Consider the following 19,721-nt stretch of genomic DNA (forward strand, 5'->3'; position numbering starts at 1 on the left):
TTTAGTGAGTAAAGGCCTAAAACAGATGAGTAAAACAGTCAACTGTTTGTGGGAAAGAGCAGAAATGTCAAGGGTAAGCATACAACAAAGCAAAGAATATAATGTCTGAATACAATACTCATGTACATTAGTAATTTAAATTTTAAAATTTTCTTTATTTTTTTGTATACTGAGGACTAAACCAGGGACACTGTACCACTAAACTATATCCCCAGTCCTTCTGTATTTTTTAAAAAATTTTGAGACATGATGGCTTCACTAAGTGGCTAAGGCTAGCCTTGAACTTGCAATCCTCCTGCCTAAGCCTCCCAAGCCTCTGAGATTACATATATGTGTCACCACAATCAGCCAAAATAGTTTTTTTTTAATGAACTATTTATTCTTTCCCTTTGTCAAAATAAGAGCTGATTTCTTATATAGCAGCACTACTAGTTTATATTATTCTTTTTAAAGCCTTATGCTAGCTGGCATTATAAAATTAGCTGACATTATGAAATTTGAGATAAATTATTTAAATCTTTATTAACATCACTCAAGCACAGATGTCAGAAGACAGTGGCAAAGTATGGTGCTGGTTTCACAAGAGGAGACTGGCCCACGTTTACTGCCCGGCACCACGACGTCATTAAAACAACCAACACAAAATGAGTCAAGGGCATGGCTGTTTATTTTTTGTTGATTTTCACAGGTGATCCTTTGATGTTGAGTTTGTCTCCAAAAACTTTTGGTTTTCTTCCACTTTCAAGGGCTGGACTATGATGAGATTTATCCCTGAGAAATGAATACATGCATGTTGATACCACTTTTAAAATGCTCAGTGTTTTTCGAGTCATTGCAAACATGTTTAAAAACCACTGTAACTTAAGAAAGCACTACTTCATTGAACAGTTAAGAAAGCAATATCTGTTTACCTAAGATCTAAGTGTTTGCAGTTTAACAGTACTGGTTCAATATGCAGCCACTAGCCACATATATATTTAATTAAAAATAACTCCTCCGTTGTGCCTGCTATATTCCAGTGTGACTTAATAGACACATGTGTTTAATAGTTATAATATTGCACAGTATAAATATATAACATTTTCATCACTGTAGAAAAACATTTTAGACAATGCTATTGGGCAGTACTGGTTAAAATGCTGCTGATTAGGGCCACAGATCTATAAATCATCCATAAAGAGTTTATCTTCTCTAATTGGGACCTGGATTTCATATTCAAACTTAGCACTACTCGATTTTTAACCATCAAATTTTAAAGTGGGACAGATATTATCTAAAATTAAGATGAGAGCAAGTATTTAAGCATTTAATAGAAAATACTAGTGCTCAGAATTCCTGAGCAAGTACTTTACGAGGTCTGGCACCTGACATTCTGCACAAGATTCTGGTTGGCTGGACACCACTTGTCCTGTGGCATAGGAAACCTCTGCCTTCTACTCAGCCCTCAACAGGGTTCTGCTTGAAGGCCTGGGGAGGCTCTGCTCTCTCCAGGGTAATTTCAACTAGGAATTGGGTATCATTTCAGTTTCCTCCAGAGAACCAACTTCCATGGTAACTCCAGAATATGTACTAAAATCTATAACTCTTAATATATGTTTTATGAAATTTGAAATAAATTATTTAAATCTTTATTAACATCACTCAAGCACAGGTGTCAGAAGACAGTGGCAAAGTATGGTGCTGGTTTCACAAAGGATAATTTTTTTCCCAGCTATTCCAAAGGATAATTCAAAGAAAGGCTAAACTTTTTGCAACATTCTTCCAAATTATCTAATATACATAAAATGTTGTATTTCATATACTGTCTTACATATTATACATGTCTAAAAATTCATTTACCATAAATACTAAATTTTGAAATTTTAGGGAAGTTAATCTTCCAAATATAGCTCTCCCTCTCCTTTTATCATCCCTCTAGATGCAAATATCTTTAGCTCCTGTGACATATAGGACTTTACCCACATCTAGATTAGAATTCATTTTGCAAGAAGAACTGCATTACAGTATATTAATTTTCCTTAGGAGGATTTTGGCCTCTGTCTTCTGAAGTGTAGATTGCTGGTAAATTACTAACCATACAATGCTAAAACAGTAGGTTTTTAAAATACAAAGTTAAATTTGTAATGAAAACTCAGACATAATGTGAAATTTTTACATATTTTAGGAACAATACTGTGCATACAACTTGGATGTCAGAACTTTCTGGTAAGAGGTACAGCTGCCTAACTTTCCCTTAAAAATGCATTGGGCAAATGGCCTTTACCTTCTTTTCACCTCCCGGGGTCCTGCATTCTCGTGACCGACGCTGCGCATCCTGGTGTTCTCCACTTTGCGCGGCCGCCCCCCAGGGTTGAACTTCAGGACCTCAGTTTGCCACTCATCATCAAAGGCAAGTGCATCACCTGCATTGAAACCAGAGCACAGGACAGTACTGTGTACAGCAGGGGCAGTGGGCTCCAGGAGGCCAGGGCTGTGCCAGGTATGTGGCCTCAGTCAGGGAGTCCCCGCCCTCTCCCCTTAGCTGAAGGCTGGCTTCCCTGGACATCCAGCCCTGGCCTGCCGCCTCCGGGGTAGCTTTCTGTTTATCATCTTCCTATCCAAGGGCCTCTCTGCTCTGCCGTCCTTCCCCTAAGAGGCTCCTCCCTTGGCTCTTAGCTTCTGGTGTGAGCAGGTGACCCAGTCTCCACAACCTCCAGCAGAGACCACAGCTCCTGTTCTTCCAGGGTAGTGTTTTCCTGAACTATAGTTTCTCCAGCATGTTGATTATGTGAAATTCTCTGTGTATTTAAATGGTAAAATTACAAAGATTACAATTTCAAAAAGGTCAAGATATGGAGGCTTCCCTCTTATTGCATAATAATGGCTTTATCAAACTATCTCAAAAGAATTTTTTCTAAAATGACTTAATTATTTAAACCCTATATTATAAAACGTTCAGAATACTTTCTGAAAATAGGAGATGAATACAATTAAGTTTAAGTAGTTTCACTTTTAAAATGCAAAAGCTGGATTATTAATATTGACTAAAATAAAATTAAAATTTGTTAGCCAGGCACAGTGGTGCAGGCCTGTAATCCCAGAGGTTCAGGAGGCTGAGGCAGGAGGACTTCGAGTTTAAAGCCAATTTCAGCAGAAAAGCGAAGTGTTAAGCAACTCAATAAGACCCTGTCTCTAAATTAAAGACAAAATAGGGCTGGGGATGTGGTTCAGTGGTTAAGTGCCCTAAGTTCAATCCCCAGTACCCCCCGCCAAAAATCGAAATTTGTTTATTAAGATTGCTAATACATTTAAATATAATAAAAACTTTAATAAGAAAGGGTAGGATACTGGAAAGGCTTAAATGCACTGAAGAATGAATATAAAATCAAGAAAATGAAAATATCTACTTCATATATATGCATAATATTTTATATGGCATATACCAGGAATTGAAATCTTTAGATCTAACTGCTCAAAATGCAGAATGGTTTAAGTAAATGATGGTGAATTTGTGATTAACACTTAGGTAACTACCGAAATGTTATTTGAAAAAAACATGATGGGTGGGTGAGTTCAGATACACACACATAAGCTAGGTGGTAAAATGTAACCTGAAAAATGTGTGTGCATTTGTGTCCATAAAATTGCTGGAAGGAATTCACTAAAGCATAGCTGACACTTATATGGGGTTGGGTTGTAGATGATTTTTATTTTTACGTCATCCTTTTCAAATGTACTTCCTTGATAATAAAACATATCTAAAAATTAGTTTTGCCTACTGATATTATTAAAACATAATTCAAAAAGTCCATTTTATAAGACAAGAAAAATAAATGAGACTCCACATTGCCAAGAATCCCTGTAAAAGAGACGTGCCGTTGACGGCTGAGACACAGTCCTATTGTGTTCACTCCACACTGGTCATGAAGCACAGCTCAGGATGTGCTGTTCAGAGAAAGCCAAGTCTGCACATGCAGCGCTGCTTCCCTGTGGGAGGCGGAGGCGGCCTGGCCACTCACTCTCACACATGTTGAAGAACTCCTGGTTGACCTCTTCATCCCCAGCCTTGCTGTTCTTGCACTTTTTGATGACGTGAGCCCGGTCCTGGATATGATGGCCAACAGCCATCTTTTCTAGTCCCCTGTCAGTATCTCTCATTGCTCTCCTGGTTTCCTTTATCTGCAAAAAATGAGGGGGAAAAATGATTTTGTTATTACTTAAATATATACAGAATAGACAGCTTTGACATAAATCTCCAGAGGCACATAGCTTATGGAGATGGGGCCAAAGAGTCATACTCCAGAAGTTCCCAGTAACCACTCAGTTCTGGCCCTCCCACCAGGGGGCAATAAAACTGGCATCTGGTCTCTGATATTTCCTGAACTGCTGAAAACGAAGACCCCAGAACAGTCAGAACCAATGCAATTTAACCTTTTTCCAAACTGTAACCAAATATTGAAACAGAGGATGCTCCAATTCTGTAAAGTACAATGCCTTCAAGGGCCTAGTCTTTGGCAGTTTAACAGAAGTTAGTTCACTGCCCACCTAAATAAGGCTGCTACTCACTCCCCAGGCAGGCTGACAGGCTTGAATCTCATGGTGATGATGCTCTCAGCTCTATGGAAGGGTCAGCACACTATTTATGACAGCCAGAGACAGCAACATGATTGCTGTGAGACAGCCACGATTCAACTGTTAACATTGAAGATGCTGCTGCTTTCAGCAACTGAAGACCAAAATGTGCATAAAGCTTGTGCTGAACCACAGCAAGAGCAGCACAAAAGGGTGAGGTGTGTATAAGAACTACAGAATGAACCACCTCACTTCCAGTAGAGTCTGGTGAACCTCAAGTTTTATTACCAGTACCAATAAGGACACAAAGAAATGGGAATTCCCATGCCAAAGTTTGTAGAAGCCAACAGTTTTGGTCACTGTGGGATAGCAACATGGTCATATCTAAGAGAAGGAACACACAGAAGTTGAAATTTAAAAAGCAAGGCTACGGGTATCAAGTTAATAACCTCAGAAGCTGCAGAGCACACATGCAGCAATGATGCCACATGCAGGAAGTACAGGAACCTGAAAAAATAACCCATTGTATTCTATGATGCCTCCATAAATAAGAAAATTGTAAAACACATATGAGAATGACAAGCCAGAAAACAGATATCTCTTGGAGGAAGAAAGAGGAAAGGGACCTCTGGAGGACTACATTGGAAGCTTTAAGTGTATGTAACATTTTTACTTAGACAACTTGAGGCAAAGGAGAGAAACATTGTGGTTTGACTAAGTGGGGTGGCAGGAATAAGGTAACCATCTTATGTCCTTTCTGTAACTTAAAATATTTCATTAGTTAAATTCATTTACTTCAAATAAACTGAAAGTAGGTAATTCATGACACAAAAGCTTCTTTTAGTGTCCCTCGTCAATATGCAAAGATAATAAACATCAGCAGACACTCAGGAGAAGGGAGTCACCATCATGGGGCGCCAACAAAGCACCATAACTGAATGCAGCCGAGCTGCACCGGCTCCCAGCACCACCACAGCCCCAGCCCGCAAGCCCACTGCACACAGCTCTGAGAAGGCTGACTCAATACGTACTCCTCCCGGAGCCATACGGGTCTGAGTGGAGGCCTGGAAAACCTTGGGAGGCTCATCTCCTACTTTGGAGTATGTCATCACTGAAGAAGAACAAAATGAATGTCCATTTGGATCCATTGAAAGCTGACCCTAGAGGCAAAAAGAAATATTAAATTCAGAGTCTAGTGAAATTGAAAGAATTAATGCCAAAGGGTCCAAATAAGTAACAAGACTAGCTCTCAACTCTACCAAGGTTTCTACAATACCAATATGGTTTATCCAGAGGGCACCCAGGGGTACTAACATCCTTCACTTTTTGATACCAGTTCCCTTTCTCCTTGCAAAGAACAAGTGGTCCACTTGAGTCTTTGGGTCTCTCTGGCTCAGATGTAAGTAAAGATGCTGTGCCCTTGAAGCTCGAAACACATCCCAGTCAGTGGCTGACCCTCCATGCACTCCTGCCCACATGGGCAACCATACATAGGCCAGGAAGTTTGACGCCCTGCATGGGTACCAGTGCGAGACACTAGGAAAGGACTGTTGATGCCTGGCCCCAGGGCACCCTGAAACAACCCAAAGATCGTGTGCCTCAAGTCTTCTTCAGAAGGAGTTACTTCTTTTCCACATAATATATGGGAGAAGGGCAGGTGCCCTCGAACAGGTTTATGAGCACCTGGACTACCTGACTCCAGCCCCTAAAATCATGCCTGAAGTTTCTGTTCTCAGTTTTTTAATATAACAAATTCATTTCTTAGATGCTATGGATATTTTTAAGTAGACAGGTTATAAATAAGACAAATAAATAAATTCAAATAAAAGGTTTAATTATATTAGTTACTCAGCAGAATAATGTTTAGAGGTTGATTTTTTTTTTAATTATGAAAGTTATCTAATGTTACTTTTCCCACTTGTAGGTTGTGAAATAAATTTAGTGGAATATGACCAGGAATTTTAAAACATGGAATAAAATGGAAAATATCAATACATACTATGAATATTATGATCATTTTCTTATGAAACTTTTTAAAATTTTCTTTTTAGTTGTAGATGGACACAATACCTTTATTTTATTTTTACGTGGTGCTGAGGATCAAACACAGTGTCTTCCACATGTGAGGCAAGCACTCTACCACTGACCTACAACCCTAGCCCTCATGAAACTTTTGTTTCAGGTATATTTATAAAGTATATAAGTACTGTGTATGGATTAATCATGTAAGACATTTTTGGCTACTGCAGACTAAGAGTTAAAAACGTTTAAAAGCTACTATTACTATGAAGACTATAAGTTCAAAGGCAACCTCAGCAACTTAGACCCTGTCTTGAAATAAAAAGTAAGGAGAGTGGAAAGTGGCTCAGTGGTACAGCACTCTGTGTTCAATTCCTGGTACTAGATAAACAAACAGCCACTCTAATATAGGGTGCCGATGACTGAAACCATGTTCTTATCACTATTTTTAGTACTTACAAAATTCCTTTGTAACTCCTGCATATTGTTTCCCATATTTTGCATCATTCGGTTCATTGCCTGGAAAGGGTTGCCATCGGCGTGCTGCAGGACATCAGGAAGCATGTTATTCACCCCAAGTACCACACAAAACAGCAAACCAATCTTCCCCAAATAGCTGAAAAACTTCTCCCCAGTTCACTTAATGGGATCTCACGCAGCAATCAGGCAAAAATAATTTTAAAACTATAAAATGAGAGCGGTTTGTTAAGGAAGCAATTAAAGCATATGCAAAAATGCCAAACAATGGTAAATGATTAGGGAACTGTAACACTATATACACGCGCACAGAGGTCATATGTGCCATGATGGCTCAAATCTAGCACAAAGGAATAAAAAACACTTTTCCAGAGAAAACAGATACAAACGTTCCACATTTGAGGTACTCTATGCTACTCCTTGGAATGTTTTTAGGTATGCTGGAATCTAGCAACAGACTCAGAACCAAAGCCCAAAGAATCAGGCATGGAGAAATGACAAAAGCAGAGCATCCATATGTGTGCCTAGGCAAGAAAAAGCAGCTTGGACATGCTGGCCACAAACTCCTAAAGCCAATCTGAGCTCTTCCAAACTCCTTCCCCATCTTCTAGAAAGTCACCACAAGCATGTCAAGACCCGCGACTCTCCAACACAAGTGAGGAGCCAAAGCAAGTGAATCTTAAGTCTATCAAAATCTATATTTTATTTCCAAAGACTGACTTCATGTATTTTTATGTGACACATGCCTAAACACTATGACAAATTTAAAATTTGAAAGGAAAGGTTTCAGTACAAATACTAAAAAGCGTTATGAAAAAGCATTAGTAGTGAGATGCATGCCAATTCAGTCTAAGTTCATAAAAAATAAATATTTGTCAAAAAATTGCTAAAATTATTTATGTCTCATGATACAAACCAAACTGCCAAAACTGCCGAAAGGCATGAGAGAACTCCTTGCCTAGAAAGATAATGTCATATTAATTTTGGTTGTAATATTTATAGTAGTCCCTGAAAAATATAAAAACACACTAAACAACCACATTACTCACAGCTGCAAATATTACAGAAACTTTTAATAAAAAAGACTCAAATGTATTTCTTTTTTTTCTTTTTTTTATTCAAATGTATTTCTAAATTGTCTGTCATATTCATCACAGAGCCCGACAGGAGCCTGGCAGACAAACAGAGAGGCCATATGTCACTTGAAGTATGACTACTCTATGGTAGGGCAGTTGAAAGAAAATTTATGTGCTATAGATTAAGGTACACATTTCTCAAAGGAAATGCAACTTTATACCAGACTTAATTAAAAAGGTATAATGATTATGATTATCTTTCCTTTGCTCAATTATTCTATACTTTTAAATAAAGATCTGTTAATCTTGCCTATAACCAATTACCAGTGAGATTGGGTGGTTATTTGTTTCCTGGGTCTAGTTTCTTTCATTTAGCGTAATGTCCTCCAGATTCACCCATGTTCTCACAAATGACAGGATTTCCCCTCTTTCTGAAGGCTGAATTATATTCCATTGTGTATATACACCACATTTTCTTTATGCATGGACCTGTTGACAATCCTTTCCTTCTCTTGGCTACTGTGCACAATGCTACAACAAATACACAGTGCAGACATCCCCTAGACACCTGATTTCATTTTCTCTGGATACTCAGAAGTGGGATCATTGAGTCACATGGGGGCTCTCTTTAGTCTTTTGAGGATGCTCCACCCCATTTTCTGTAGTAATTACACTCCCACCAACAAGCATTCCCTTTTCTCTGTATCCTCTTCAACATTAACTATCTTTCATCTTTTTTCTTTTAAATACTTTTTTAGTTATACATGGACACAATATATTTTGTTTATTTATTTTCATGTGGTATTGAAGATCAAACCTAGTGCCTTACAAGTTCAAGGCAAGTGCTCTGCTACTGAGCCACAAACCCAGCCTTATCTTTCATCTTTTTAAAAAACCATTCTAATAGATGAGGCACTCTCTCTCTGTGGTTGTTTTTCTTTCTTTCTTTTTTTTTTTTTTTTTTTGGTACTGAGGATTGAACACAGAAACACTCAACCACTGAGCCACAACCCCAGCTCTTGTTTTGATTTAGAGACAGGGGTCTAGCTGAGTTGCTTAGGGCCCAGCTAAATTGCTGAAGCTGGCCTTGAACTCATGATCCTCCTGCCTCAGCCTCCTGAGCTGATGGGATTACAGGCATGTGCCAACCACACCTGGCTCATTGTGGTTTTAATTTGTACTTCTTTAATTATCAGCGGTGCTGAAAATTTCTTCATGTACCTATTGGTCATTTGCCTATCTTCATTTTTAATATTTTTTAGTTGTCAATGGACCTTTATTGAATTAATGTGGTGCTGAAAATTAAACCCAGTGCCTCACACATGCTAGGAAAGTGCTCTTCCACTGAGCTACAAAACCCAGCCCTGCCTGTCTTCTTTTCAGAAATGTCTGTTCGGATCCTTTGTCCATTTTTAATTAGGGTTATTTGTTTTCTTGCTACTGAGTTGTTTGAGTTCCTTATATATTTTAATTTTTTTTCAAATATATGGTTTGCAAATATTTTCTTCCATTCTCTGGGCGCTCTCACCACTTTGTTACTTGTTGGCTTTGCTATACAGAAGGCTTTTTAGTTTGATACTACCCCTTTATCTAATTTTGTTTAATATTTATTTTTTAGTTGTAGTTGGACCCATTTAATTAATTAATTAATTAATTAATTAATATGGTGCTGAGGATCTAACCCAGGGCCTTGCATGTGCTAGACGAGTGCTCTACCACTGAGCCACAACCCCAGCCCCCTTTATTTAATTTTGATTCTGCTTGAACACGAGGCACATTTCAAGTGGTCAGGAGATGTGAGGCTAGGGGCTGCCACACTGCACCGTGCACATTCACAACGCTGCCATTCAGAAGGAGAATGGAGGTTTACAGAAGAGGCCTGAGGGTTTGCCATTCTTCCACAGTGTCTATGAAGCAGAGTGCTCGCTCATCAGAGATTCTGCTCACACTTTGATCCCGCAATTCCCAGTCTTGGGAACTGTGAGAAGTAAATTTCTGTTGTTTGTAAGCTGCCCAGTTCAAAGGATTTTGTTATGTTAGCCCAATTATGAGAAGAAGGGAGAGGTTATTTTAGTTTTTATTCAAATATTGGTCTTGACTCTCCTTTTTCCACTTGACTTTTATTATTTGATAATCACAATTATGCAATCTTATACCTTTGCTGTTTTTTCTTGACTTAAGGCCACTTTCTCAAGGCAAATGTAATATGAAATATGAAACATGGTAAAATGATAATAGGCTAAATTATAAAACTCATAAACTGTAGTTTCACAAAATGTTTCTACTTGTTTATATATTTCTTACTCTACTTCCTATTAAACATTCAGTGCTTTAAACACAAGTGTCCAGGAAAGAAATGCTCACCTCTGCTTTCAATGGATGACCAGCAGAGCCATAGCTAGTGTGCACAAGTGTCTTCAACAGGAAATCTCAACTGAATTAGACAGGTCTCCTCTCTATGCTTACAAAGCAGGGCAATGAAACTGCCACCTCCTGCTTCCTGAACAAAAGCTGCAAGTAGCCAATTTATGCACATAAATATAAAGTGCTACATGTAGCCTATTCGTTCCTTGCCATGGTTAGAGCAGGCATAAAAAATCGTTTAATGCTCTGATGATTTTTCATGACCATAATTCATTTTAGAAAAATTTTCCCCTGATGTTAAACTTTTAAGTAAACTGACTAGCACTAAATATATATATATATATGAAATGTGTCATATATGCTTATATATATAATGTCTCATATATGTTTTATATATATATAATGATAATACCACTCACTAATTAAAAGAAAATAAATTTGTGAGTTGTTGCTTGGCAATAATATTGATGAAAGAGAATGTAAAAGCTATTTTCATTTTAAGTGGCAAATGTAATGTTCTTAGGACTGTCTAAAATATTTTGCTCTACATAAGCTTACTGCAAAGAGAAAATAAAAAAAAATGTTTTTCTGGAAGATTCTGGAGGTTTCCCATTAGCCAATTCAATGTTCCTTGAGTTTCAGAGATCCACATTGCAACAGCAGAGAATCCCTTATGGGTTTGTTACTCTAGAACTACCATTCCCAAGGCTGAAAATACAACAGAAGCAGAATCAGCAAAAGAGAAAACAGTGAAGCCATGAATGTCCTTGAACTTTTTGAGCAGAGGATGTTTTAGCCTTCAGCCCTACTCACAGATGAGACGTGGGAACATGCTGTGTTGGGCAAGGTTTCCTAGATGTGGCTGAAGGCTAACCATGCCCTGTAGAACAGGCATCCTGCAGAAGGTCACTGTTCCCTGGTCCAATAAGATAAAACTTATACTACAGGTTTCACCATGTGTCAAAAGATTTTTTAGAGAGTATACGGAGGAAATTTTCCTGGTTTGCTCTAATTTAAGACATAGGAGGAGGTTTTGAGGTGAGAAGTATGTCTATGAAAATAAGAAGTTCAACTCTGGCTTGTGACCACAACCCTGTGGTCCTCCAGGCTCTGATGGCATGGTGGGCCCCTGCAGTTGGCAGCTGTGCCAGACACATGGCCTCAACACTTCCCATAGCAAGGAACTCACAGTAAAGGAGTCTTCGTTGTCGTCCCATCCCCTGTGGCCGCAAGCTCTCCCTCCACACTCAGAGACACTGAGCATGTCTCTCCCAAACGGAAGAGAGAAACTCCTCATCATCTGCCGCATATTTTCTCGGTGTGCATGAAAAGAATCACTGAAAAGACAGAGAAGAGGTAAGACTTGGGATTTAAATAACAAGTGGGCTAAATACTACAAAAAATTATTTGTGGCTAATATGCTTGTTAAAGGGGCAAAAAAAAAGTAGAATTATTTCATTAAAAAACTTACACTTATCAATACAATTTATGCAAACCTGTTCTTCTACTGTTACCTACTATAATTCACTTAATACATTAACATAATTATATAATTCACTTATTATATTAACATAATTACACCTTCATTTATTCCATAAAAAGTCACCAATCCACTGGTCCCTTATTTATCTCCTTCTGTATAAAAACAGTAAATATGAAGTAACATACCTCAGGCAGAGAGAACAACAACAAAAAAAAAGGCAAGAAAACTGAGAGAATGGCAAAACCAGAAACCTGAAAAATATTGCTGCCAGGCAGGGGCCACCTTGGCAATCAGCAGTTTAGATTCTAATGAGGAGTAATAAGGAACATTGGCCTATATTTAACTCTTATTTATGAAATATGAGCATTGAGAGCCACTGCTATGTTGGGAACACTATGAAGATGCCATGTTGTAACAGACAAAGCTACAGACAATCCAAGGCTGAGTTCTGTTCTAAGAGCTTAGACATGAGAATCATCACACAGCTAAATCTCTCTACATCTTTTTTTTTAAATGAGTATTTTTTAATATATGTATTTTTTATAACTTTATTTTTTTATGTGGTGTTGAGGATCAAACCCAGTGCCTCAACCCATGCTAGGCAAGCACTCTACCACTGAGCTACAGTCTCAGCCTTCTGCTACATCTTTTTTGTTGTTGTTGGTGGTCCTTTTGATCTTATCCTCAAGCGTGTTCTGAATTTCCTGTCTGAAAGCTCAAAGGCTTCCGTTTTCACTTCATGTCATTTAAAATGGAAGGCCTGTTTGTGGCATGCTGCACAAGCCCTGTTATTGAACTTCGTTTCAGGTGGGAAAGTTATAAGTTGATGCACTGTGGTGGTCAGCCACTAGTTCAGCTCCCATGGCCCCCGCCCTGATGCTGGTGCCCTGATGTCAGCTCCCCTGAATGTGGGGTGGACTCCATGATATGCTTCTAATGAAGAGGACACAAGTGACAGGGTGTGGCTTCTGAAATTAAGCAGCCCTTGGCTCCATGGTGAGTGTCCACACTCAGCATGCTGGCTCCCCTGCCACCTACCAGCAGCCTGTGGACAGGGCCTCCTAAGGGACCAAAGGGCAGCTTGTCCGGACCAGCCAACAGCCATGTGACTCGCACTTGGGAGTGGTTTCTGTACCAATCAAGACCCAAGAAGGCTGCAGACTCCTGAGATGGCTCTGGGCAGAGCTACCCAGCCCAATTGCTCTGGTTCTTAACCAATGCGAGCTGTGTCCTAATACACGCTTGCTTTCAGCTGCTCTAAGTTACAGCAGCAAAGGGCCCAGCACACGCCACATCCCACATACAGCATGTTTAAAACTGCCATCATCCTATTGATTTTGTTAGTTTCATCCAAAGACATAAGAAAATTGAACACAAATCTACAAAACTAAATAGTTTACAAATTGGCTTATGTATCATAAGTAGTTTTATAGATTTTTGCCACAAGCCAAGTCTATTTTGGGATGATCTGTATTACAACACAAGCTTCCAGGACATAAAAGTTGAGGGTGGAGTCCTCAGGCAGTCAAGTGGTCTGGCTCCAGAGCAGCTACAGCTGAGACCTAAGAAGCCACAGAACCCACGTCCCACTTACTAACACACCTGGGCCAGAGAAAACCAACTCAGTTTAAATGAGTTTGTCCCCTAAATCAAAAGTCACTAAGGGAGAAGACCCACAGGTATTGACTGCAATGGATATGAGATGTTTTTTTGGGTAGTGAGCATCAAAGGAAACACATCCTTCACTGAAGAATGGTCAAACACTTTCCCAAGAAATGGTGGGAGACCATCTGCTACAGGAGATAATTAGAATTCGGTAAATGTTTATTATGCACCCTGAGTGTCAAGCAGAGACTTGCAGTAAGACTGAATAATGGGATAGTTCTTGGTACAATAACAGTCTAACAGAGAATGAGACTTTTACATATTTTTAAATTAAGGCTATAACACTTGGATATTTTATTAGATTCCTATTGCTGCTCTATCAAAATGCCATTAATTCAGTGACTTCCAGAGTCATAAACCTATTATCTTCTCTTGTCCCGCTCAGACGAGTCAAACTGGGTTTAAATGGGCTTGCTGCAACATTAAGCTAAGAAGGCGGAGAAAAATCACACAGCACAGATATAAATTTTTCAAATCGAGAGTGGGACCTGAAGGGTCAGCTTCCACACTGGAGAGAGCGTGCACCTGGAATCCCTTTATTTATAGGGAAATTAACAAAGGAGTTTCGATAGGATGTTCTTCACCAAATAAGGCAAGGATGAAATTACCTAGCCACAATGGTAATTCCCAGGTCCAGAGCCAGAGGAAGCAGACTCTCTGCCAAATGAAAGTAGAGGCTGCCACAGTCTGGCTGGGCACAATTCAGGAGCCACTTGTCAAAAGAAACTAACTTTATTTTTAGAACTACAAACGCCAAGCAAAACAGCTCCTCAGGAAAAACCCTCAGAGCCCAACTGCCACCACCGGCTTCCACAAGCCTCTCCACCCCCACACCAACAACCACCTCCCACAATCCTCCTGCTCTTGAGGCCGATTGGCTAGGTCGCGTGGGCGGAGCCAAAGAAGTCCCCCAATGAGCAGTTCCGTAGTCTGAAGGGCAGGGAAACAGCCCAATGAACATGACCGCAGAGGAGCCAATCAGCTAGATGTTGCTGGGGCCACTGTGAGCCAATCATCAGCTGGCAGTCTGAAGGGCAGGGAAACAGCCCAATGAACATGACTGCAGAGGAGCCAATCATCTAGATGTTGCTGGGGCCACTGTGAGCCAATCATCAGCCGGCAGCTGGAAGTTTGCTGGCAGCTGGAAATTTGCTGGGGCCCCTTTGGCTGTGGCTCTCAACAAGAGGCCACCTGCATTGCGCAGCCCAGTTGGAGTGCAATGCCAGACCAACACCCCTTGGCTTAAGGCTGAGAGAGAATGCTTAATACAGCTCATGGGTGGCCCCACATCATCTTCCAGCAGAGGACAGTAGTCTACAGTGGGCTGTCAAGATGTGGCAGGGCTGCAGTCCCTCTGGAGGCAGAGGAGGACAGTTCCCCACCTCTTCCAGCTCCTGAAGACTATTCCTCAGCTTCTGGACCCTTCCTCCATCTTTGAAGTCAGCAGCACAGCAACCCCACATCTCTGACTCTTCTGCCTCCTTCTTACACATTTAAAGGATCCCAGCAATTCAAGTGAGCCCTCCTGAATCCCAGGGTCCCCTCTTTAAGGTCAGCCAACTAACAACCTAGCTCTCTTGGAGAACACAGTTCTCTTTGCCCATGTACACTCGAAGGTTCCAGGAAGTAGCATTTGAATGTCATTAGAGGACCCATGACTCCACTTAGCAGGTATGTTTCTAAAATAATGTCATTTAAGCAATTTTAAGAACAACCATCTAACTGCTTTCATATTGCACAAAACAGTCCCTAAGGATTGAGATGTTGCAAAATGCAGCTTGAGACTAACTTGGCACTGAGGGCATCTACATGGCTGGAGAGGGTATCTACAGATGGTGACCAAGAGAGCAGTATATTAAAAACATATCAAGTTAGGATGAGCTAAAGAGACCCTGAAAACATCAGCTCTTGAAGGAACACCCTTCCCCAGGGCATCATCTCCTCACTCAGTGGCTTGATCTGTGACTATTATTTCCTGTTACAACTCAAGTGGACAGTTGAGATCCTAAGACTACTAAACAATTAGTTTGTTAAAAGCAGAGTGAGCAGAATTGATGAAATCCACGACCATGAGAAGTGTTTGTTTTAATCTAGCAAGCAAAGCCTTCTCCATTCTTTCCTTCCTTCTTGCCCTTCCCTGATACTCTTTGAGCTCTTCTCTTCCTTCCTTTGGCACTATGCGTACATGCCTCCTACTTCCTTGTGGCTTCTTCACCCTGTTTTTCACAAACACCTCTTGCTTCCTGCACCTGTGCACTGTAACTGCAAGGACTCCCTTGCCCACCCAGATATGGAAACCCAAAAGTCATTTCTCTTTCTCCTTGAATATCAGCAATGGGAATAAGTGCACTGTTTTGAGCCTTGATGGATAAAACACAGAAGTTCTTCTTCGACTGTTTTTTCTAACTTCTTGTGCTTCTAGAGCTTCTGAGTGTCACAGATAGGTTACTGGATATCAAAACACTGATACTCAGCCTTGGGTAACCAGTGAGGCCAAGTGGAGCTAGTAACATCTAGCTCCCATCTTCTCCCAGGTACACATACACGTTTTCTAAGTGCAAATGGCATTGAAATGTTGAAAAGCTTTGTCCCCTAAAGATATGCTTTTTTTTCTCTGGGTTTGATCTTCTTTTCCCTGCCCTCTAAAGACTATTTCTTTTAACTTGAACACATTGAAACCCACTAGAGGCACTTCATGAAATAACATGCTGGATTGACACCCAGGATTTTAATTTGCTATATCTAGAACATGGCCTAGTAGCTTGCATTTTAGCAAGTAATTCGAACAATCCTAATGCAGAGGTTCTAAGGGCTGCACATGAAGAACCATGAACCTATTCAACTGTTTATCAGGGTCCTCTTGTTCAGTTTTTGCTTACTTCAATGCAAACAGCCTCCATTTATTTAACAAATATTTACTGACTACCTATGTCAAAGGTACTGGGTTGGGCAGTGGGGTAGGTAGAGCCCTGACTTCTGGAGAGCTAAAGCCAGTTTCAACTTCCTGTTGGCTGGAATACTTTCTAAATAATTCAGGGAATTGAAAAATACTGATGAAGTGATGATTAAACATTTGTCTCTTTGCATCAGAACAACTGCAACCTCACAGTGGCAACCCTGACTTGCTCCTTGGCCATCTTTTCCTCTTCCTGTGTCTGTTTTCCTAGAGGTGCAGCCAGCCTGCTCCAAGTCATCCAGGTTCAGAACTTCAGGTGTGGGCTGGATGGTGGCTGCACTCCCTGCCTTCTGTGCTCTCTCCAAGTGAGGGAAAGGAAAAACAATGCCACTACAAGAATATGGGAAAGGAGGGTGCTAGTTTTGTCTGTCAAAGTTCAGTTAACTTCTGAATTGACGTTGCTTTTGTATTCTCTCTCCTTCCTGGATTCCAACATTAGTAATCTGAGCATAGTAATCTCATATCATCTAATTTTTTTTTTTTTTTTTGGTACCAGGGATTGAATCCAGGGACACTCGGCCACTGAGACACATCCCCTGCCCTTTTAAAATGTTTAGAGACAGAGTCTCGCTGAGTTGCTAAGTGCCTTGCTAAGTTGCTGAGGCTGGCTTTGAACTTGTGATCCTCCTGCCTCAGCCTCTCAAGCTGCTGAGATTACAGGCATGCACCACCATGCCTAGCTAAATTTTTTAAAGTTAAACAATGGCCTACCTGGGCATAGAAATCAACAAAACCTCCTCTCTGTATTCCGAGGACACAGCTCAATTATCTTCTTGCATCTAGTGATGCTAAGAGAAATCAATGGCTGTTTTTCAAGACTCAATCATGAGTCTTGATTGTTTATATATATTTTAACATACTAAAGTCATATAATCATGGGATCAAATGTGGATTTAGAAAACAACAACTATCCTTATAAATGTGAAATTGACCTTTTCAATCTGGGTCCCAAAGACTTCAGCCTTTCATCAGTCCTAGCAGTGACCTTCAGACTGTCCTTTGGGTGTGCGCTATACTGCCTACCTGAGCCTTCCTTGTCACATCTTCTCAGAACCAGTCTTTCTTGCTCCCTTAAGTCTGTGTTACATATTGGAGGAAAATTCTAGTATTTCCCAGTGTACTAATTCACTTTTTGGTGATGAACATTCTTGCTTCTGAACCCACTTTTATTTACTTATTTATTTTAATATTATTATTATTTTTTTGAGAGGGGGGGATTTTTTTTAACATTTATTTTTTAGTTTTCAGTGGATACAACATCTTCATTTTATTTTTTATGTGGTGCTGAGGATCAAACCCATTCCCCCCGGCATGCCAGGCGAGCGCAGTACCGCTTGAGCCACATCCCCAGCCTCTCACTTTTATTTTTAAATTTAAAACAAAATTTTAATTCCTGGAATTTTCGTTCTTATTAATGTCTACAGTATCATCTGACATCTCAGAAGATACTCCACATTTATCCACAAGTTTAACCCTCTGGCGCTCTTTTCTCCTCCACTAACATCCAGATTGCCATCTGTCTTCATGTCCTTCACTAAAGAGCTGACTTCACGATTCCTGTCCCCTGGGTATGCGTTGTAACAAGTTCTTGGTTTTCTTTTATCTGAAAATATTCATTTCACCATTTTTTCTTCTCCTTCTATTTTATTTATTTACTTTTGGTACTGAACCTAGGGGTACTCTACCACTGAGCTGCATCACCAATCCTCTTTATATTTTGTTTTGAGACAGGGTCTGGGTGAGTTGCTAAGGCTGGCCTGGAACCCGGGATCCTCCTGTCTCAGGCTCCCCCCCAAGGTGATGGAATTATAGGCACCATTTCCTCTTGAAAGATATTTTGATGAGGCAAGTGGACTTTTTTTCCATTCCACACTTTGAAGACTACTTCAGCCTCTGCTATCTTGCTGTTTCTGGTAAGATATCAAAAGTGCTTGATTCAAAATGTCATTCTGTTATATCCAATTGATGTTTTGTTTTCCAGATTTTTTTCTTCATCACTTCCTTTTAGAAGTCTGAAAATAATGGACCTACACCTGGTTTCCTTATGTTTGTCTTGTTTCAAGTTTTCTTACAGCTTCTCAACTCTCTAATCTAGTCATTTCCACTATTATTACAACTACTTTTTATACCCTATTCTTTCTCCTCCGGTAACATCTAATGTTAGACAACATCCCAATATTCTGCTAGAGATTCCTAAGGATCATCATCTTCTCCCCAACCCCAAGTTTTCTTTTTCTGGCTTTCAGGTTAATTCACATTTAGATTAACTACATATCTCCAAGTTTACTGACTTTTCTTGTCATCTCCTTTCTGTTTAGCCCATCTAGAGGATTTTTTCTTATATTTTCACTTCTAAAATTTTTATTTAGTGTGTATGTATCAATTGTTTTATATGTATATAATTTCACTTCTTTTACTGAGATTTTGTATCTTTTCACTCACTGCAAGCATATATTCCTTTACATCATTAAGCAAAATTATACTAAATGCTTTAAAATTCTTGTCTGTTGATTCTAATATATGAGTCACTTCAGGTAAGTCTCTATTGATTATCTCTTATCTGGAGAATATCTTTTATCTGTTTCTTTGCTAAGTAATTTTGAACTTTACCTGTACATTGTGGCTACTATTTTGTAGAAGATCTAGATTTTGCTATATTCTTTAGAAGTGTTGAATTTTATTTTAAGCAGAAAATCAATCTGGTTAGTCCTAAAAGTTCTGTATTAAATGACAGCAAAAATCACTCTGAGTGCTCTTTGAGTCTGTTCCATACACAGGTGGTTTAGCTTAATATTTTATTCATAGTATTTGGTGTTTATCCTCTCTGGTTCTTTCTTTTTTCTTTTCTTTTCCTTTTTTTTTTTTTTTTTACTAATCTGTTCAGCAAATTTATATCTTTATTTTTTTTAATGTGGTGCTGAGGATTGAACCAGTGCTCACACATGTTAGGCAAGTGCTCTACCACTGGAACCACAGTTGCAACCCTTGGTTCTTTCCTTTTTGGGATCCCCTCCCTCTACTTTTCAGTGACTGTGTTATACTGAACTCTGTCCTTGATTTTTGAACCAGACTGAGTCTTCCAGTAGAGTTCCAGCCATTCTCCGTGGAGGAGATGGGGTACGCCTCAGGC

The 19,721-nt window shown here is 39.7% G+C and overlaps 1 protein-coding gene across 1 annotated transcript in view; it reads right to left on the reverse strand.

Moving 5' to 3' along the window:
• Window positions 1–649: 649 nt before the first annotated feature.
• Mlf1 (myeloid leukemia factor 1) overlaps window positions 650–19,721 on the reverse strand; it is a 31,794-nt gene continuing 12,722 nt past the window's right edge. The window contains exons 2-8 of the mRNA XM_026392924.2: window positions 11,677–11,824; window positions 7,964–8,005; window positions 7,030–7,113; window positions 5,583–5,711; window positions 3,999–4,158; window positions 2,264–2,402; window positions 650–771 (exon numbers count right to left, since the gene is read on the reverse strand). Coding sequence (XP_026248709.2) covers window positions 666–771; window positions 2,264–2,402; window positions 3,999–4,158; window positions 5,583–5,711; window positions 7,030–7,113; window positions 7,964–8,005; window positions 11,677–11,824 — 808 coding nt within the window. The 3' untranslated portion in view covers window positions 650–665. The remainder of the gene's footprint in view (window positions 772–2,263; window positions 2,403–3,998; window positions 4,159–5,582; window positions 5,712–7,029; window positions 7,114–7,963; window positions 8,006–11,676; window positions 11,825–19,721) is intronic.

Source organism: Urocitellus parryii, chromosome 2, assembly GCF_045843805.1.
Source record: "Urocitellus parryii isolate mUroPar1 chromosome 2, mUroPar1.hap1, whole genome shotgun sequence".
Lineage (NCBI taxonomy): Eukaryota > Metazoa > Chordata > Mammalia > Rodentia > Sciuridae > Urocitellus > Urocitellus parryii.